Raw genomic sequence first — 23,023 nt, forward strand, 5'->3', positions numbered from 1 at the left:
GAACTGAACTAAATTTTAAATAGATCAATTAAAATAACAACAACAAATAATTCGAAAATACCAAACTATATTTAACTCTGAGCCTGAGGAATAAGCAGTCACCAGACTTGCGGGATGTTAATTTATTCTTTAACAATTTCATTTGTAAATCACAAAATAAAACTGATTTTGTTTAACAGCTAAACACAGTGTTATGTTACTTTTATGGGTTGGCCTTGGGAGTCCAGTAAGGTCATTGTGTCCCCTCAGATGAAATCTACTGATATGTTTTTACATCTATGAGTAAAACATAGAGATTCTTAGTTTTGTAATGACAGACTTAAACGCTCACGCTGCAGCGCACACAAAGATCAAGCTTAGTCCTGCAGCAGCAATGGAGGGAAAGAGTGTGACTGAGGATACAAACTATAAAAGTCAGATTTTGAGAAATACTAGTTTCCTTTTTTGACTTAAAAAAACTGCAGTGCGGTGAATTTCTGCTCTTGTCTGTGACTCCAGGTGTTCTCGTGTGTGGTGACTTCATTAATCCACGTTTGCACATTGAGAAAATTTCTCTCCTTTCCACAGTATGCTACCCTCTTTGTCCTTTAGAAGTGCTCAAAGTATGCTAAGAAAATAAGTCACCACCAGCCCAGAGCTTTAATAGAAGGCAGCATGGATCCATGCTTTCATGTTGTTGATGCAAAATTCTGACCTACCCTGTGAATGTCTCAGCAGAAGACTTAACAGAGCAGGTGATGTTTTTCCAGTCTTGCATTTTCCAGTTTTGAAACCTCACTTTCCTGTCCTTAGCTGGCTGGTGTTCTGCTGATGTAGACCATCCGCTTCAAGCTTTGATTGGATTCAGAAATTCTCTTCTGCATACAGTGGTTACATGAGTTACTGTCGTATCAGCTTGAAGCAGTCTGGCCATTCTTCTCTGATTTCTGGCATCAACAAAGCATTTTCTCTTTTGAACCATACCCTATAAACCCTAGACATGGTTTTGCAGGAAAATTCCAGTAGATCACCAGTTTCTGAAATACTCATCTGGCGCTAACTGTAATGAAATGCTATGTGACAGGTAAAGACCGAAACACAGGACTTGGGAGACTAACTTGGGAGAGTAACTTAAACTCAGCTTAAGAACAAAGCATACATGGAGCAAGGCTGGTGCAAAACACATGGAAAACTTAAAAATACAGGGAACAGAGGGATACAACATAGACGGAGAACATAAGAAAGGACAGATTCACACACTACACACCAGGTAATGAAGGAAGAGGAAACAGGTCGGAGCACAGCTGATGCTAATCACAGAAGAATAGACAAGGGAAGAAGAACTTAATACAAAACACAAGAGATTATCAAAATTAAACAGAAGCTAACACTGAGACACGGACTCAAACCACAAAACCTGACACAAGGACAGAAAGGTAAACATGAAGAAAAAGCTGACTTCACCTGAGAAAAAAATAAGGACAAAACACAAAGATGAGGCTTGGACAGAATGGGCATGAAAGAGACCTAACATCATCAAGCGACAAACAAAGAACTAGAAGCATAAAAAAGAAATTAAAAAGCAAGAAGCAATAATAACAAACTCAAAAGAAAAAATGATAGAAAGCTTTACCATAAATCAATATTCAAACCCCAAAAGAATCATAAACCTACAATACTCAAAACCAACCAGATCAAGAAACACCCTTTCCACATTTCACAGTTACTTAAATTGCATTTATTGCCCATTCTGATGCTCAGTTTGACCTTCAGGTGGTCACCTTGACCATGTCTGCATGGGTAAAAGCATCAAGTTCCTGCCATGTGTATTCCTAATAAAATGGCCAGTGAGTGCAAATGGTTGTATACTAATGCAGGCCATTTATGATTTAAAGCAGGATGTTTATCCTTGTTTATACTTGACATTATGTAACATGTGACACAGATGACACAATGTATGAGTTTATTAATTATACAGGAACTCATCCTGCACTCCAGTTTTGCATGTAATTTTGCAGTTGTGCATCTGAGTTTATAACCTCTGATTTGTGGACAAAGTGTGTAAGTGCAACAGCACACATAAAAGATACTTAAGATAAAAGTTAATTTTGCCTTTAATGGAACAGAAAAGTGATGTAGGGAAAATGCCCCCCTGTTAAAGTTGTTTGGTTGGCCAATGTTTATGTCTGTCACAGATCCAGCTAAACTTTCATTACTTTTAAATATTTATTTAAATTGATGGCATAATTTTTTCCTAATCAAATAGAGGAAACAATATGGAATTACTCAAAGATTTTAGGCTCTCATTAAAGCTCGTTTACTCGGAGGTGCAGCAAAGCAGTACTTTTTATATTGTTCTTGACGTTTTTTGGTTTTTAACATTGAACAACTGAATGAAAATAATACAGTGTCATAATAATACAACAATCTGGCACAATGGCCAAACTTTTTAATTATTTTATTTTATTTTACTTTGAAGGCGTTTGAAGCTTACGATAACAAAAATGTAATAATTGTTTATGTGTTGTGACAGTGAATCAACGCCGGGTGGCAGTGTGACATCTCAGATTGACTGCACTGCGCTGATCGTGGTGCTGAAAGCAGACGACTGCCACAAATGAAATACACGGGAAGAAAAACATATTTCATATCAACTCATATTGAGTTGAAACAATAACTGAAATAGTTTTAAATTAAAAAATGATTTTAATTTTAGGCCATTCAAAAATGAGCAAATCCACTTTTTTCAATAAAATTTACATAAATAAATAAATAAATAAATAAATCTTAATCCACTTGCAGTCTGGAGACCACGGAGTAGAAGGAAACTACTGTGTTTTTTTCACAGCTCCTACATCTTCACTGCCTGAGCTGTGGACTAAACAGACATAACCATGCCTCTGTTACAGCCTCACACAGAAATGACGCATTTTCCATCACCGGTATAAAACCGCAGCATCATTCTCCGTCAGCAGCCAACACTCGCAGTTTACAGCCTCTCTGCACTTCTCGGCAGACCAGCTGACCGCTATGCGCTCTTCACGGTGTTCCCGTGCCATGCGCTCTGCAGAGTAGAACCTCTCCAGTCGCATCGAAGTGGCCCAACGATGGAGGGCACAAACAACACGACCGCCTGGCTTCAACTCGACAACTCTTCAAACAAAGCCCCAAAACCAGAAGACGAGGAGGTGAAACTCAGCTACCAAGTGGTCACATCCTTCCTGCTCGGCGCGCTCATCCTGTGCGCAATATTTGGGAACGCGTGCGTGGTTGCAGCAATCGCGCTGGAGCGCTCTCTCCAGAATGTCGCCAACTATCTGATCGGCTCTCTTGCCGTCACGGACCTGATGGTGTCGGTGCTGGTGCTGCCCATGGCGGCGCTCTACCAGGTTTTGAATCGGTGGACTCTCGGGCAGATTCCGTGCGACATCTTCATCTCTCTGGATGTGCTATGCTGCACGTCGTCCATCCTGCACCTGTGCGCCATCGCTCTGGACAGATACTGGGCCATAACCGAGCCCATAGACTATATGAAGAAGAGGACCCCGAGGAGAGCCGCGGTCCTCATCAGCGTCACTTGGCTAGTGGGGTTCTCCATCTCCGTGCCGCCTATGCTGATCATGCGCTCCCAGCCCAGCAGCATGGCAGAGGACAGGGCGAACCCCAAGCAGTGTAAGATAAGGCAAGACCCCTGGTACACAATATACTCCACTTTCGGGGCTTTTTACATCCCGCTAACTCTGATGCTGGTTTTATACGGGCGGATATTCAAAGCTGCCCGGTTCCGCATCAGGAGGACGGTGCGTAAAACGGAGAAAAAGAAAGTGTCCGACTCCTGCCTGGCGCTCTCTCCCGCGCTCTTCCATAAAAAGATCCAAGGAGATGCACAGGGCAAGAGCTGGAAAAGAAGCGTGGAGCCCCGGCCGCTGCCGAGTGTCAACGGCGCGGTGAGACACGCCGAAGACGGCGAGTCTCTGGAGATCATCGAAGTTCACAGCAACTCCAAAGGCAACCTGCCGCTGCCCAACACCCCGAGCTCCGTGCCGCTCTTCGAGAGCAGGCATGAGAAAGCGACGGAGGCGAAGAGGAAGATCGCGCTGGCACGGGAGCGCAAAACGGTGAAGACTTTGGGCATCATCATGGGCACCTTCATCCTCTGCTGGCTGCCTTTCTTCATCGTCGCCCTGGTCATGCCTTTCTGCCAGGAGTCGTGCTACATGCCCCGCTGGCTAGAGGATGTCATTAACTGGCTGGGCTACTCCAACTCTTTACTGAACCCCATCATTTACGCGTACTTCAACAAAGATTTTCAGAGCGCTTTCAAGAAAATCATCAAGTGTCACTTTTGCAGACCGTGATGGTTCAAGACTCACCGGGTCACTGAGGGCTGATCTGGAGACATCCAGGTGAAAAAGAGACCAACAGCCTGCGAACAGATTGTTCTCAAACAAGAACTGAGGGCTCACAATGATTATTGCCGCTCATCACCATCGTTAAATATCTCCAGAGATGTCTATAGCCTATGCATAGATAAAGCTGTGATCGTTTGATTCAAGCTCCGTGTTGCTCATCCTGTTCTTTGATGTCCAATAAAAAAAACAACTTTTTAATACTTTTCCCCCTGAAGTCATTATTTTAACACTTTTAAATTCTGCGCCAGGAAGAATTTATTGAATTGAAACTGTGAATCCACGTTTCCAGTAGCTAAGCTGTGAATATTTAAAATTAAAAAATAACATTTTAACTAGGCAAAAAATCAATAATATAGTGTTTCTTTTAGAAATTTGATGCTTTCCTCAGGTGCCAGTCGAAATTTTAGGGTTATTTTAATCCGATGGTTTACATTACAACATTGAGGCGATGGTTGTTGTAATATGTTACTGTATAAAAAATAAGAAAGAAGAAGAATATGAAGCATTTTGTGGGGTCTGTTAATTGAATAAAAAAAAACAGTAAAATAAATTAAAAAAAAAAACTAAGACGACAATTTTTTGGACATTAAATTATAGACAATGACATGTATCTATGATGTCGCTCTGCTACACCATAAGTAATTACATACGTTAATAATGGATGCAGTAATAATGGATACAATAATAATGGATACAATAATGTGGCAATTAGCAAAACAGAAAGGGATTTAGTCACAATAACATAACCTTCAACTTCTGAAGGATTGTCATTGTCTCTGGTGATAACCCGTCACCCAGCTTCTATAAACTACCATGCATGCGCATGCAAATGATGGCATTAAATATCTACTGCAGTGCCCTCAAGCAAGGTGCATAACGAGACACTTTTCCCAGCAGAAGCGTCAACAGTTAAGGATGTGACTGTGCAGCTTCCACATGTGGATTTTTTTTTTAAATCCGTCTGTCTGAATATGACTAAATTACCTCTCCATCCACTGCTGACCTGTTGGAGGCCGACTCATTACAGAGTCATGCCATTTTGGTGTTTATTAAATTAAGAAAAAAATCTTAAATCAGAATCAGAATACTGTATTAACATCAATCCCAGAGGAAATTATTTAGATGAAACTGAATTTCTGGGAAATGTGGCCATAAATTAATGCTAAATATAATGAGAATATTTAAATGGATGAAAGAGTGTCTCTAATTAGAGAATTTCTTTCTACAAGAGCAGGAATGAATTAAACTGAAATGTGATCTTGCAGGCATTAAAGAGGAAAGTGATCTTAAATTTAAAGGGGCAGCTGTGCATTTAAATCTGTCAAAAAAGCACCTCACTTCCTTACAGGATCTAATCCCTTGCATTTGAAGCATGTCACCCTCCGCACAGCATCTTCACACAGACTCCTGAGTCCTGAGATGGTTCCTTATGAGCGCCACCTGCATTCTGATCATGTCGTGTCATGCATGTATGGGTGTTACATCAGTGTTCAGAGTGAAACAAACGCTTCCTTATTGCAGTCTGAAAAAATGTATTTCACCATTCCACTGAGGTGTGTGTGTGTGGGAGCTTTTTGCATGTGCCGGATATATGGACAAACCCATGGAAAGAGGGGACAAAAAATAAACACACACCATTCATCATATGTGAGATTTCACAAATAGGTTGCAGCTTAAGTGGAAACGGTGCTACTTCACTTGTGGCTTCGTAACATATAAGTTCATCTTAAAAGGGGTGTGAAGGCGGCTTGCAGATGGATGCTGAAGAGGTGGTCGCCATAGAGACATATGGGGGATGCAAACTCCGGGGCCGAGGGGCAATTACCTGATCAAAGGCCTGTTGCGACACAGGAACACGGAGGTGTGTATGAGGGACCCACAGCTGCCTGCTGCCTCACACAATAAGCAGGTGTATTATTTTATTTTATTTATTTATTGGCTGGTGCTGAAAAGTGGTCTTCTAGCAATAAGAGTTCCAGAAATCTTCCTCATATCTGAACAAAAAACCCCAAAACAAATAAAAAAGAAATTATTATTTCTAGAAGTTGGGAAATCATAATTACGGCAGCTAAAACATGAAAAGTGGCTTATTTCAATATAATGAAAGCAATTACTCAGAATGAACAAACTCTGAAAATTAAAAAAAAAATGACACTAAAGAAGAAGTTCAGTTTAATAGAAAATGAAAAGAGGTAAGAGCTCAAGAATAGAAATTGAAGATGCTTTAAATCCTATTTAACTTTTATTTGAACTTAACTGTTTTTTCTCTATAAACCTCAGACAATAACAGAGCCACATATACACCCACAGACAATTCTTCGTTGCAGTTCAATGAGGTGCTGGAAACATTCTTCAGTGAGTTTGATTCATATTGACATGATAGATTTTATGTGGCTGCACATCCTGAATCTCCTGTTGCTCTGTTTGATTGAGATGTTTTGGCTGTGGAGGCCATTTCAAACTGCTTCACTGAACTCATTGTCATGTTCAAGAAACCAGTTTGAGATGATTTGACCTCTGTGACATGGTGTGTTATCCTGCAGGAAGTAGACTCCAGGAGATGGGTATGGTCATGAAGACATCGAGATGGTCAGAAACAACACCAAGCTGTGGCATTTAAACAGTGCAACACCAGCCTAAACTGGTGCTACACGATGCAAGGGACCCACACTTTTGTGTTTTTTACACCAAATTGTGACTCAACAACGTGAACGCCACAGCAGAAATACAGACTTAGTCCAGACAATGTTTTTTTTTTTTTTTTCAGATCATCTATTGTTCATTATTTTAGCTGATCGGAGTGGTGCCTGGTGTGGTCTTCTGCCTCTGTAGCCCATGTGCTTCACGGTTTGATGTGTTGTACAATCAGAGACGATCTTCTGCATACTCTGGTTGTAATGAGTGGTTGTTTGAGTTACTCTTGCCTTCTTATTTGCTTGAAGCAGTCTGGCCGTTCTCCCCTGTCACCAAAAAAGCTTTTTACCCAGAGAATGGCCGCTCATTAGATATTTTCTGTTTTTTGGACCATTCTCTAAAAACCCTACAGGTAAATGTGAAGGAAAATCCCAGCAGATCAGCAGTTTCTGAAACACTCAGACCAGCCCACAACAACTCTTGATTTTATTTCCCCCTTTTCAACCACCTCTCTTCCTAACCCTAATAATCTAATGTTTTTTTTTTCTTTTTTCTTTTAAATAAATCAAGTGTTATTAAAATAACAATCTCATAAGATGAAGATCAGGGACCAACCCAGAAGTCACTGACACTTCACTAGCTGTAAACTATTGGTTTAGGAATAAGTGATGGCACTGAACTTTCTATTTCACAAAAGTCAATTTATTTAGGATATCTGAGGAAGTACTGATTTTATTTGGAGACACAAAGGAACATTTGGCACTTCCCTCATCTCACATCTGTTTCATTGTTGCACCCAATCATTCTACAACTGAAATGCCTTGGACTGTTAACCATTTCAGGCAAGTGGAGTGAACCATATTTTGCTAGACTCTCATCAGATTGGGGCTTCCTTTTATTGATCTTTGGAGAGAAGTCTTCATTACTGGTATTATTCAGGTCTTGTTCACATGTTTGTCCCTGGTTTCTCAGCCAAGAGGAGCTTAAACTCCAGATACTGTGAGTTCCTTTCACACATTGAGATCATTGATAACTTTCAGCAACGACGTGATCTTGTAGAAACAATTAGGTGTTATGGATTCAACTATAATTGCGACTCTTATTTTTTACTTTACTGGAAAAGATTTCTGCATTTTACCCATATTTTATTTTTAACTCAAAATCAAAATTCCAGATTCTACTACATGTTGGTTTTGCACCAGATAGGACGACAGATTTCAATTGGCCCTGTGTCTTTCTCTATTACATCTGCCACTGCATCTCGATAATCTTTGTGTGGCTTTTAGTGGGTCCTGACCCTCTCATATTTTGAAAAATCTATGTTTGAATCTCCCTTAATAATTCTGTTAAGAATTCTCTCCGCCTTTGTAAAAAGTTGGGTATTAGGAAAAAGTGAAATAAATATAAATATAAAGTCCCAATGTGTAGAGCACACATTAATAAATTAGTCATGTTCCCTGTGAAAGTAAATGAGCCTAATTCTTAAAGACCCCTGAAATTATTTACTAGATGTTTATTTTTTGAATAAAATAAGAATCTGAGTTTAACAAAACATTTTAAATGTAAATATCAAGCTTACCTTTCTCTCTTCCATAAAATGTGCTTGTGGGCACGCCAGCCATTTTGAAAAGGTGGGAAAAACAATTGGCAAGGCCACACCCCCACACATGTGACATAATTTTAAAGGTACTGTTGTCCTCTCTAAGAAACATCAGGACTTAGAGGAGTGGCAAGTAGAGTAGGAGAGCTACAAGCAAAAACTAAATGTGTACTACAGTGCGCAAAAAATGAATTACTGGGTCATCAGGGGGTCATGAGGGACATTTATGACACGAAAAATCCCACAAACCTTAAAGTGCACTTGAAAAGCTCACACAAGAAGGTTAACCTAGCTTACCTAGAAGACCTCATCAGGGGGAGCACACTCCCCCTCCTTGAAGAGCTCCCCCACTTAACTCGCATCCCCAGAAAACAGCTAACCCCAGATAAGGCAGCGTGATGTATCCCGAGATAACAGGACTGGGACATCTAAATAAAGGTGTGAAACAATCGCCTTCAAAAGTTTATCAATTCACTTCAACCAAAATTAGGACCACTCGGTGCGGCAAGAGTTAATAGTCTCAATACCCAAGGATAACCAGAAGAGCATGATTGATATGATGGAACTGAGATTTTGTTACACTTAATTTTTGTAAAACACAAATAAAATTAAACTGAAACTAAGGATTTTCAGAAAATAAAAACTAGACTAAACTAGCAAAGAATTGGTAAAAACTAATTACAACTGGCAAAAAATTGAAAATCTGGAGTCGAAACTAAATAAAAAATAAAACCTAATGAAAATGGCGAAACGTTTAAAACCCTGGTGCAGAGATTGGCAAATCTGACCAGGAAACGTTATAAAATGGATTGTCAGGACAGTCAGCGTTAAAGCCACTTTTGACAGTCCATACTAGGATGGCATTGGACATCTTCGGGGCGGAGGAGGGTTGGTGTGACCAAGGTGTGGTTTGGCTTGTTGTATGTATATTTGAGATCATATGGCTCTGGATGGACCAGTTACCAGGGCATGGAAGGAGGACAGACTCATTAAAGGAGGAGAAGGAATTTCCTGGGATTGGAGATCCTCTGGGTGAGTGGTTGATTAAAAGCATGCATAAAATAGAAGTTATCTGTTGTTATTGATTGGTAATAGATTGATAATTGGCCACATTTACAGCTGTATTGACTTGTTGTGGACGTAGTCGACTTCAGGTTTAAACACTCTAATTAACAGGTTGAAAATAGTGACATTAAAGGAAGAGTATGCAGCACCACCCTGTCAGACGCCAGTGATGGTGGAGCTCACTGATGAATCAGGTGAGCTGGATTCATGGCTGATTCAAAACTAAGATCCCCCTGCTGTGGTCAGTAAGGGGAGAAAAGGGGGAAATAAAATCAAGAATAAAAGAGGCATTTATAAACGTTTAGGTGTCAAGTGAAACGGGACAAAAGGGGGTGTTATACTGTTATTTTCAATGTCAGCATTATTATTGTATGAGAATCATGCAACAAACATTGCATCGATGATCATTTATTGAAGCTTTTGACCTTATACTAACATCTGTGTTCCTGTGATTGTTATAACCTCTGATGAATCTTCTATTTACAGGTGTTAGGATAATGATATAATTTTTCATTGCAGGTGTAACCATGATCATTTTCATACATATTGCAACTTGTTGCTCATTGTGGAGTTGTGCTCAAGTTAATAAGGGTTAAAAGCTACAGTCAGCGCGAATGTCTGACTGATCTATTGAGGGGAAAGGCTTCGAGCATGGAGGGCCGCACGCGCTTACAAAACACTGATATCATGTTATTCTTTGTGATCTTTTCTTCAATTATGTCTTTAAGGTTAGTTTAAATAGTGGCAGTTAATTAAACGACATTTATTAAAATATTAAATACCTGAGTCAGAACGTTACACGCGGATCACCTTAAGAGTCTGGGAAACTTTGTAGCTGCCTAACTTTTTTTGAATGTTCTAGCTCCGTTGATTTGACACATTGGAATGTGTCAAAAAAGGGGGGGAAGTTGAGCTTTAACATCAAACCAGGATTATTTGAACATTTTATAACTTCATTTGTGTCTTTAATACCTTAGGAATGGTAAAGCTTAAGCTAATAGCGGTCCAAGAAGACGGACCTTTTAGAGAATCAGTGAAAAAGCATAAACTATCACTTTCATGTTTAATCATTACTCATTGAAATGAACTGAATAGCGCTTAGAAGATTTGTTAATTTATTTGTCTTTTGTTAAAAAGAGGGGTTTCAATAATTTTCAGACACACCTTGCAAATGTGCTTATAATGAGTTGGCACTTGGTCTTTTGAAGGTCAGAAGCTTCGTTCGGCGTGATTGTCCGGACTGATATATTGTAGGTATTGACTTTGAGTGCAGAGGGCTAAATGCAAACACGCTTACACACACATAAGATATGATTAGAATAAGTCCCTGGGACATTCTGAATGTTTTAGACCAATTCTGAATCACTAGAAGGTCAGTAGATAACAACATTAGATTATTAGGGTTAGGAAGAGGGGTGTTTTGGTTTTCTGTCTCTTACAGAGAAAGGAACAGACACCAGACGAGGTCACAGAGATGCGAGGATCCTCCGTAGCAGAGTCAGACACAGTGACTGCCGAGACATCAACTGGGTCCAAGGGTCATGGCGTTTGGGCTCCAGCTAGTCACCACAAAAGGATGGATCCCATAAACACAGCAATAACCATGAAGGGGTTGGCGGAAATCCGGGAACACCAGACCAACGAAGTTCGAGAGGCTTTTGGGCAAAAAGGGGACACCTTCCTGTTCCTTTTCTGGAGAATACACAGATCGTTGTTTGAAATCGGGGCAGAATAATCCCCTGATCTGTGTCACGACTGAAGGGTTGTCTAACCCCTAAGGTTGAAGAATGAAGAGCAGAGGATCACCCAACTGGACGACACTGGTAGCTGCAGCAATAGAATAAAGGCTGAAAGCAGTGGGAGACAAGGAGAGTGTCATCTGGACCTGCTACTGTTGGAATCATAGTTTTTCTTGCATCTGAATTGCGCAAACACAGAGGTCATCCCACATATGGTTCGCCCCTCAGGGGGACAAAGGACCTCAGGAATGAGAAGAGATGAACCCGGCCACACTGAATTGAAGGGTGTTTGTGAGGTCATTATTCTAATGACCTCATCAGGGGGAATTGTTAGATTATAATATTATTTTATGCCATGTTATACCCCTAATTAAAGATTGTGAATTATTATGTAGTTTTAGTTTGCATTATTCTCCTGAATTAGAAGAAGCTGATAACTATTACATTAGTTAAACTGATTTGCATTACATTAAACTGCTGACTTGTTGCGAATGAATGATATTGTTTTATGATGCATTATACTGCTGAGTTATAAGAAATCTAATTTGTCTGAGTAGAAGAGAACAGAGTGTGCTGGAGTTTTCTGCCCCATTTCAGCAGGAGCAGATAAACAGGGAGCCAAGGTCGTAGCTTAGGCGCTGTGTGAGAGAAAGCATGTGAATGTTTAGGCTTTGTATGATAAGGTGGAGGCACTAGAGGCTATAAAAGTTTGAGCAATGCTCCACCATTTTGAGATTTTGAGGCTGTCTGCATCAGTGTCCATCTCCCACGCGTGTGTTCATTAAAATCATCGTTTGACTCAACCCGGCCGGACCAGTGTTGTTATTGTGGTTTTTTCTCTTGTCTCCATCCCCAATATTTCGAACCTTAACAATTCAAAGTAACATTTTCACCACAATTCTGTTACTCTGATTCAACCCTAGTAAGTCATCTTGACCATGTCTACATGCCTAAATGCAATTAGTTTCAGCCATGCTCAGCTGATTACATCTAGGTTAAGGAGCAGCTAAACAGGTGTACCTAACAGAGTGGCCAGTCATTGTATTTGTTTTAACAAAACATCTCAGATATACAATACAATGCAAAAGTTTTAGGCAGCTAAGAAAAAATGCTGTAAACAAAGAATGCTTTGAGAAACATAAATGATTGTTTATTGGGCCCAAATGTATTCTGGAGCAGAACAACGACCCCAAACATACAGCTAAAGTCATTTGGAACTATCTTCAGCATAAAGAAGAACAAGAAGTTGTGATGGCATGGAGTCCGCAGAGCCCTGATCTCAACATCATCGAGTGTGTCTGGGATTACACGAGGAGACAGAAGGATGTGAGGATGCCTACATCCACAGAAGATCTGTGGTTAGTTCTCCAAGATGTTCGGAACAACCTACCAGCCGAGTTCCTTCAAAAACTGTGTGCAAGTGTAGAACTGATGCTGTTTTGAAGGCAAAGGGTGGCCACACCAAATATTGATTTGATTTCGATTTCTCTTTTGTTCATTTGCTGCATTTTGTTGATTGATGAAAATAAATGATTAAAACTTTCACTTTTCAAAGAATTCTTTGTTTACAGCATTTTTCCTCACCTGCCTAAAACATTTGCACAGTACTGTTGAGATTTACATTTTTTCTGGCTCAGTTCTTCAAAGGACGTTTTCAAGACAATTCTCATGATGAGTTTGGATGATACAGAATAGTTTATAACTCTTCACAAGTTTACATGTCAAATTTCTTTTCTGGCCTGAAAAACTAATTACAAGAAATGATGCTCTCTCACACATGAGCCAAAAAATTAATGTGCTTTTGTGGCTTTTTCTCTGTGCCACAGTTTAAATATCTGGGGAGATCATATTATAATTCCATCTGTGTCCAATGAAGAATATCTAAACTGTCACAAAGATTGGCTTTTCTATTTTTTTATATGAATACCCAAAATATATTTGTCATCATATATATTTCTTAAATTAATGATTATAACTATTTATTTTAGCTTGCCACAACAGAGCCTCCAGAATCCCCATGGATTCTGATAGATTACACTTTAGCTAAAACAGAGGACTTTGCATACCAGTAAAATACAGAGAAATGGGAGAAATTGCACAAAAAGGAAAAAAACAACAACCAAAAAACCAAAAAGGAGTTACATATTTTTGTGTGTGTTTTTTTTTAAATACTGTTCATATTACATTACAATCATGCTACTGACAGGATTCACTAATTTAGGATAACATCAACTTATGTCACTAATGCATCCACCATCTTAGTATTAACATTTCTTTAAAGATAGGAATACATGGTGTAATGTAACACAAACGCACATTCAAGTGACAGAATAGCCTTTTACATTATATATGGAGTACGGTGGTAAAAGGCCTAGCAGGTCAAAAGGGTGGAGTTTAAAGACTCCTAGGTGTGCCCAGCAGATTGACAGGTGACGCGATATGATGTTTGCTGGTATAGTGAAGTTGGAAAAGTTTTAAAACTTGTGATTTTAACAGTCTTACTTTGAAATATTTTAACATAAAACTACATAAATCTAAAGATATAGCCTGGAAGTGTTGCAAAAATGTTTTAAAACTAGGACAGACTCACAGAGTTTGATTGATGTGTGTTTTTAGTAGGTAGTAATGAAGAGAAAAATGCTATTGAGATGCATAACGGGAAGTAGGAATCACTCCTTTAGGCAGTTCCCTTAGAAACAAATCCAAAGTTCTATAAAGTACCTACTTAATTCATAAATATACAGCAATGGGGAAATCAAAAATACAGAAGTATTTTTAGTCTTTCATAATGCTTAATGATCTTTTCTCTTCACAGTGAGGCATCCAATTTGTGTGTCCTAATAACTGTTAAACAACAAAAATAGGTGTTTTTTTTCCCCGATGGCTGATTGCTCAAGGTTTCCCCCTCTGAATGAACATATTAGTCACATTTGTCATCATCTCTTAGAGGTAATTTCTCAAAACACCAGCAGCAACAGTTTCACAAAACCTGCTGAGCAAAGCATTAAACTTTTCCCTGAGTGGTCACTTAAAAATGTGCAGGACAGAAGCAAAGCCACTGAAACACTGTTTGGATGCTAGTGTTCTCCAGCTTGGTTTACTGCACTTCCTCCAGAGACTGCAGCCAAGTGCACTTGGCTGTAAATCAGCCTGCATACTGGAGGAGGTGAAGAGTGTGGATTAAATTTCATCCATACACTCTTGAACTGTTCCGTCGTGTTTCCCCTGCTGGGCTGCCTGTGGCGTTCTGCTGTCAAAGGAATTACGTTATGGGTTTCCGCAACCTCACGGGAAACAAAGGCAAAATAAAGCCTCGTTGTCTATTAAATTTTCCTTTCTTGAAACTGTTGTTAACGAGTTCAGCTCAGAAAACGAGGCATTAAACTCAGAACAGGGCTCACAGTAGATTATTAAAGATATATATAAGATATATACAAGATATTATTTAAGAAATATATAGGAAATAAATCTTCATCTTTTTCAGGGTTGTTTCTAGGAACTGACACTTTTAAAGCATTGTTGCAAATCTTCAATTTTCTGTTATGAGTTTCACTCATAAAGAGCAAGTACATAAACTATATTTAATGAGATGTGTTGTGTAGCAGCTTTTGCACTTTTTGATGGGATGACATTTTCTTTGGAAAACATCCAAATTAATTCAGTCTATGTTGCTTCCTTTAATCATAAATTTAATATTGATCTTATTCAAAAAGGGACAAATGCACAACAAACATGCAAATGCACAAGATTTTACCCAACCAATTGTAATCTACCACCCTGGCAGGTCAAAGGCATTTACACACAGTAAAATGTGAAGCAATTGTTCTGTATGAGTTTATAAGTCTTCCCTCTACTTGTGTAGAGTTTCAGTCTTCTTTACAAAAGTGCTTTATTTCATCTAAGTTTGCGGGGATTCGTATATACATCGCTCTCTTCGGGCCCCGCCCCTGCATTTCAATCAGGCTGAGGTCTGAAACATTAGCTAACCAAGGTCTAATAATAAATAAAGCTGTCATCTTGGGTAGGGAAGGCATATTTAACATGTCTTCACTCCTCATCCAAGGGCTCTCTTTAAACTGAATTAAAGATGCTTTCCTCTCATCAAGGTGAAGTTCTCAACTGCTTCATCATCCTGTCTCTGTGGGGGAAGCACATACACCTTCATACATCATATGGAGGAAGTGGATGATGCAGTAATTTCATGTTTTCTATCTTTAAGTTTTGTATATTTGTATATAATAATAATAATAATAATAATAATAATAATAATAATAATAATAATAATAATAATAATAATAGTGTGTGTGTGTGTACAATGTAAAATCTTACATTTAATTAAATATAGTCCAATCAAATTTACTTTGGTATACATTCAGTTGATACACATTTATTGCACATTTTCCTTAATTATTTAAATAAATTAACCTTACAATTTTTTTGCATTTTGCCTAAATTTACTATATCATGTTTATTTGAGTATGAAGAAACCTTAGGGTTTTTTTTGGAGTGTTATTGTAAGAAATAATACTCTCCTGCTTCTTTTATCGCAGCACACTGTGTAGTTACAGAGTTCTGAACGTGTAGCTGTTCTTTCATTGGTGATCAAGCTTCTGTTGATGGGTTCATGTGAAACACACATTCCTGGTCATGCACGAGTGTCTCTTCTGGAGGCGCAAGTAAACAAATGAAGCCTCTGCTGTGAAGTCGTGATGGTTCGGTGTGCAGCTCAGGGCTCCTCTAAAAGTAATGAAGTCAAGACTCATTATGAGTACATCTTTATTAAATTAACTTTGCCAACTGGAGGCCGGAGCAAAGTTTTAATGAATTTAAGTGCTCCGATCCTGCATTTGAACTGAACTGACTGAAGCAAAGGATAAATCCTCAGTATCATATCTAATATCTTAACCTGATTTATCAAATCTTAGCAGGCTGTTGAAGATGAAATTTTCCAGTATTCAGCATAGAAAACAAAATGTGTAACAAGTAGTGATTTAAGAGAAATTATGGTCTGTAACCAGAGGTGTGGACTCGAGTCACATGACTTGGACTCGAGTCAGACTCGAGTCATTAATTTTATGACTTTAGACTTGACTTGAAAAAATGTTCTAAGACTTGTGACTTGACTTGGACTTTTACACCAATGACTTGGGACTTGATTTGGACTTGAACCGGTTTACTTGAAAAGACTTGATATTTCACCCCAAATATAAAATTTAACATGCATATTATATAGAGATTGAAAATGTGACGTCATTCAGGGGTAAACCGCAAAGGATTCTGGGAACTCGTGGCAAGCGGTACTAGCGCACGCAGGCTTTCAATTAAAATCAGTTATACAGCGATAAAAAAAGAAACACAAAAATGTCAAGAAGCTGTTGTATTATTAACTGCAATAGCCGGTCGCATGACAGTCACGGGAAGCCGACGGGTAAAGAGATCGGTTGTTATCGGATTACGTCTTGAAGAGAAATTGTTCGAGCCATGTTTCCGAAGTAACAAACAGGCGACGGGTGGCCTGGATTGCAGCCATCCAAAGACCAAATATAACGTCCCAGAACCCTCCAGCTCACAGGTTAGTCTGCTCCAAGCATTTACACGAAGGTCAGTGTTTTGTAGTAGTTAATACGTCATTTTTCTTAACATAATTGGTGATATAGGTTACAAGCAATACAATATTATTGTCACTGCTACATTTCTGTGATGCTACCAGAAATTATTTCCACTGCTAATTAATTACCATTGAACTCAAAGGTCCTATTAATAAACGGTTAACGAATGTGTATTTATGAAGACAATTTGTGAGACTGGTAAACTTATGATACGTACGATGGTCTTTCGTTCTACACGGTGCGTTTCAAGGTCCTGCACCCATCCGTCGGTAAACTGTACCTGGGCTTGTTGCAGTGACCTGAAGTTACTAAACTTCATGAGTGTATGCACTCACTCCAAGAACCGTATGATTATAAATATGCATATAAATATGCTACGATGAGATAGCTGACTTCATCTAACTAGCAAATGTTGTCCAGGCTACGTTGGTAATGCAGTTTTTTTAATGTATATGATATTTTTGTCATGCGATTTTAAAGCCGGTCCTACAACCGCATCCAAGAATAACATGCAGCTTATCTCAGAACTGTCGGTGAAAATTATTCTAGGAGCTAGGTTTAATTGAGCTGCATTTTATAGAGGTGCAATTTCACAATTTGTGTATATTTTCTACGTTCACTATTTCGTCATGTGTTGAGAAAAACACAGATTTAAAAATTACATGGTCTAATATTTACATTTAGCATAACTGCAACATTATTTTTTCGTTTTTTTTTTTAAAGACTTGAAAGGACTTGAAATTCAAAGTTTCAGACTTGTGACTTTACTTGGACTTTTACACCAGTGACTTGAGACTCGACTCTGACTTGCCTGACATTACTTGAGACTTGACTTGAGACTTGAGGATAAAGACTTGAGACTTACTTGAGACTTGCAAAACAATGACTTGGTCCCACCTCTGTCTGTAACTATTATTAGGCCCAAACCACTGTATTATTTTGTTGAATCAGACACTGCTCGCTCCTCTCTCTCTCCAATCCTTTCATAAATCTTAGAGCCTGTTCGGCCTCAGTCTGACCCTCCTGAACCTGCAGCAGGTGTCAGCGCTGTGACTTTGTTTGGTTTCACAGGCGTCATTTTAAGTTTGACATCAAACAGAAGCTCTTTCTTTGTTGTCTTCTGTTTGATACCTTCAGCAGGTGTTCAATCTCATCTCCAGCAGATTGAGCACAAGATGTTAAGAGTAACTATCATGTTTATAAAGAAAAAGGAGTAAGAATGTGCAGAGTTGTATGTGATGACCTTTTTTTCTCAACCTCTTGATCTTGAGTTCCCTGTAATGGGTCCAGACTGTGCTATTTACATGTTTCCACATTTTTTAACCCTCTGAGATCTAAGTTGTGTGACATCTCGAGCCCTAACCATAACCCTAATCCAAATCCTTGGCAATCGGAATATCCATCCATCTATCCGTCATTCCTAACTCTAACCTAACTCTCCCCAGCCACCTGCTTCAGCTCTTCTGGGGGGACTTCGAGGAATTTTGAGGTGCACTGAAAAAAGGAGACTGGCCATCTCTTGGATTTCTGTCTTGGGTGTATTAAACAGAAATTACCTAATGTTTTAAAATTAAGTGTTAACTTATCTCAGCTGTTCAAGTTGCTGTCAAAGCAAAACATCTGTGTGCAACTATTGAATTAAATAAATCCAACACGTTCTTTTTTTTAGTGTGGGGCTCATCTGAATATGCCTGAAACGTCTTATCCAGGAAGCATAGTTAGAGCCACCCAAAACTGGTTATTTTTGATGTGAAGTGGTAGCTGATCTACTCTGAGCTCCTCTTGAATGACTGAGTTAATCACCTTATCGCCATGGGAGAGCCCATACACCTACGGAGGAAGCTAATTCCACTGCTGTATCAGCAATCTCATTCATCTGATCACTACCCACAGCTCCTTGCCATAGATGAGGGTGGGGATGTAGATCAACTGATAAATTTCTCTTTTTTCTTTCACGCCAAGCTCTCTCCTCACCATGACACATCAGTTCAGCATCCTGCTCCAGTCTGTTGTTACTCTACTGCTCCATCCTTCCCTCATCTGTTATCAAGTCCCCAAGCTACTTTAGCTCATACAATTTGGGCAGCAACTCATTCCCAAACTGGAGCGGATACGCCACCTTTATTCTGACTGAGAACCACAGCCTCAGACTTGGAGCTCTTTCTCCTTATACTAGTTGCCTTGCACTCGGTTGCAAAGTTTCCAAATTAAAGCAGGAGGTCCCCACTTGATAAAGCCAATAGGACTGCATCGTTTGCAAAAAGCAGTTACAAGATCCTGAAGACACAGAGTCCTCCTCTCTTTATTTATGAACCAAATCAGTGACAATAAGCAGCACTGGCAGTCCAACAGCCAACTCCCAAAGGAGGGACATGGCCTACAGTTTGAGCTCCTGTTCTCATCCTTTTAAGTCAACTTTTCCCTGATTTGCTGTCCTACTATTGCTACTATGTTTTTACATTATTATTTTCTTAGTTAGCAGCTATTTTTGACATTGTATTGAAAGCTTTAAATGCAGTTTGCTGATAAAGTTTGCTGGCATTGGCTGATCTGATCGAGTTTCAAAAAACTGGTGACTAAAACCCAAAAATTAGGGCAAACTTTACAGTGGATTCATCCATCTTTAATATACAGTCTATAGTGTGGACCCAGGCAAGTAAAATCTCATTTAAAGAAAAGCTTAATCATCAACCAAATGAGGTGATTATAAGATAGGAAATAACTAAGTTATTAAGGATTTCTGAAGTTCTTTGCTACATCAATTGAAATGGTGAATATTGATAATTATAAAGAAAAGAACATGCTGTTGGAAAAATTAAAAATGAACTGAACTCAAAGGAAAAATAGATTCCACAAAGATTTTTGCATTTAGTCACTAATTTTAAAAAAGCAGTCGTCATTTCTCCCACTGTAGTTTTGTCCATGCATTCTGGTTCATTTTTAAACAATGAAAGGAAGACGAAAACGTCAGAGTCATAGCACAGCCTTTTTGTTTTCCTTCAGAGGAATGGAAAATTTCTCTCGATGTTCAAAGCACAATATTGTCTATGTCGCTTGGGAAAGAAATTTCCATGCATCCTCATCCTGTGTTATTAAGGATGGATCAATCCATGACATTTTCCATCTGCCTCTTAAATCTGCCTGTATGGATGTTTTGGGACACATATAAACTTTGTGAAGGTGGAAGTCTGTTTTTATTGCCGACAGCTGACAGCAATCTTCTCTGGAATTTGGCTGTGTGATTCCAGCGGTAACTGAGATTTACCTTTCAGCATTTCCTCATTGTTTAACACCACGTTTGTTTTTAGGCGATAACAAAAACACAGCATGCAGCTTTTAGGAAAGGATAAGGTCTTTAATGTTTGATATTTTTTATAACTTTTAATAAACTGTGTGGCACAGAAATCAAAACTAGCTGTACTGACCTAAAAACCCATCTGTAGTCTTTTGGAATGAAAGTGTAAGTTATAAACACCCTCTCTTGTGCCATCTGGTTTACAAAAACAAGATAGGGATGTCCAATCTGTTAAACTCAAGGCATTAAAATTGTAGTGCATGATGTGTGAAGTCATCGATACCCGGTCACTGGACTGTGTGATCGTCGACACACTCGTTCCAGCAAATGGCGACTATGACACAGTAAGTAATGATCCTCGATCTGATACACAGTTACATGCGTTAAGTAGGGACAGAAACTGTATTTCATTTTATTTAGCACTGCAAACACTGTTCCTACCAGTCAGACACAGCCAAGCAAGATTTAGAACACTTTTACTCACTGTTATAGATAATAATTATCATAAATACCTGAAGTATATTGAATAGTTTTCTCTTTTTTTATTTAAAAGGAGTGCAAACCTACAGACCCCATGAACAGGATACATAGACAATATGTTATGTTATGTTGAAAGAACTAGATATAGAGATATAGATATAGAGCTCATGAGCTCACCGAAAACTCAAAACATTCCAAAACTCAAAATTTAGGGTCAAAAGCCCATGACAGTCTGTATGAATTATATTCATCTTTCTTTCTATCTAAACATTTCTTGTCAAAAAAAAACACAAAACACCAAGAGACAACATTCATTAGCTATATAGTCACATATTTCTACATAATATGCCACCTTGCAGAAGAACATGCACTTGTGCTACCCGTGTTACCTTTTGGGAAAGAAATTCTTGCAGGAAATAAGATTGTGATCTTACCTAATCTCATAAGGTTCCCTTAAATCCAGTGTAGCGATAATCAATTCAACTGAACTTCTAGGGATCAGTTGTGGCTGCTGAGCTGATCGATGTACATGTAATTAAAATTGATCTATTCCTACTAATAGTTTATATGCTTTTAATCCAGTGATTCTTAGCACAAGCAATATGCTATTCAGTGATTAACTTAACGAATAGGAGTACTTCAGTATTTCACTACTAATAACTCTGATGTGAATGTTAATATGAAAATGGGAGCATTTAAATTGGCTTGTATCACACTGACATACAGTTTCCTCTAACAGCCTCTTAGCTATTTTTGTTTGCTTGCTTGTTTTTATTTTTTTCCTTTTTTTTTTCTTCAGAAAATCACCTCTGTTTGCATTTTCATCATTGAGCAGCACTAGTTTATGATAGCTTATGGAGTCCATTGATCACTAACTAAAGACAATGAAGATTGTTGTGGCTAGAGACAGCATTTTTCTAGCGATAATGTTAGCCAGCTAGCTGCTACAATGAATGCCAAGTTGTCCACTTTATTACTTAAGCTAATGCTGGTAAGCAGAAAGCTTTATCTGGCCAAACAGGAAATTCACTGTAAGCAACAAAACACACCAGCATCAAATATTGCCTGTAGAGGTCAGTTTGCCTCATTAATCAAATTTCCCTGCGCTGAGATTTGAGGTATCACTAGATTTGTGCAGCTAAGTTACAGGTAGACTGACCAGTTTGAAAAGAACAATTATGTTCTTTTCACTCATTTTCAGTCTAGTTTTTATGCCGATAACTGGAATACTGACAAGCATTTCACTACATATCGTACTGTGTATGACTGTGTATGTGACAAATAAAAATTTGAATTTGAATTTTTTGACATATTTTCTTACTTTGCATGAATAACAACATGCACTTAATTACTTCAGGGTGCCCTCCACAATGCAAAACTCAAGTGGTTTGTAATAAATAAACTACTGCCCGATTAGAAACGTAGCGCTCCTAACCTGTTTATCTTAACCATTTTTACTGAATTGTTGCAGTAGCAGAGCTCATTGTTTCCTTAGTTGGGAGGTATTTCCTGAGCTGGGTTTTCATGGCAGCGTCCCTCCCTGTTTCACACCATTCTTTGCATTCATGCCCCCCCTGTCTCTTTCTGTATCATAAGCTTTTGCTTCATTTAGTAATATAAGCCTTTAACAGCAAAAAATTCAAACATGATTATTAAACCGTATGTTTAACAATGCAATCGCTCAACTCTTAACTATTTCATTAGTGCTCTTCCCCAGTGGATGAACTTAGCACATATTAAAAAGCCCCATTGGCACAAAGGCAATGTCTGACATCTAACATCTTTTTTCTATGGTGATCTTAGTGGCCACATTAACAAGGTGAATTTTTCTTCAATATTTCAATAGTTTTTTCCAACCAACCTCTCATTTATAATTCAACATTAGTTTGTAAAGGGAAGCTGTTTTAGTTGATGGTTGTTTGTTGCTCTCTGCCTGCTGGGGTGAAAACCGCGACCTTGTGTACCTTGTATCTTTAGTCATTTCTGCATACAAGTCTGCTCGTGGGGTCACGGTCTCCATTCTAAAAGCCAGTTAATTCAATATGTGCATGCGCTTCTGCAATGTCTCGTAAGTGGTTGTAAGCTGAGGAGGAAAGACATTTGTAACAATATACAGCAGAGGCAATTAAATAAAATGAGGAAATGTCAGGCAAGGATGAATATGAATGTGTTTGTTTTCTGGATGTGTTGAATATTAATCAAAGTTTTTC

General features: G+C 38.7%; 1 protein-coding gene across 1 annotated transcript; it reads left to right on the forward strand.

Annotated features, from left to right (window-relative positions):
- Positions 1-2,972: 2,972 nt before the first annotated feature.
- htr1ab (5-hydroxytryptamine (serotonin) receptor 1A b) lies at positions 2,973-4,485 on the forward strand. The gene has a single exon (XM_080874617.1). The coding sequence runs from the start codon at positions 3,087-3,089 to the stop codon at positions 4,335-4,337; it is 1,251 nt and encodes a 416-aa protein (XP_080730743.1). The 5' UTR covers positions 2,973-3,086; the 3' UTR covers positions 4,338-4,485.
- The last annotated feature ends 18,538 nt before the right edge of the window (positions 4,486-23,023 follow it).

Source organism: Rhamphochromis sp. 'chilingali' (genome assembly GCF_963969265.1).
Source record: "Rhamphochromis sp. 'chilingali' genome assembly, chromosome: 2".
Lineage (NCBI taxonomy): Eukaryota > Metazoa > Chordata > Actinopteri > Cichliformes > Cichlidae > Rhamphochromis > Rhamphochromis sp. 'chilingali'.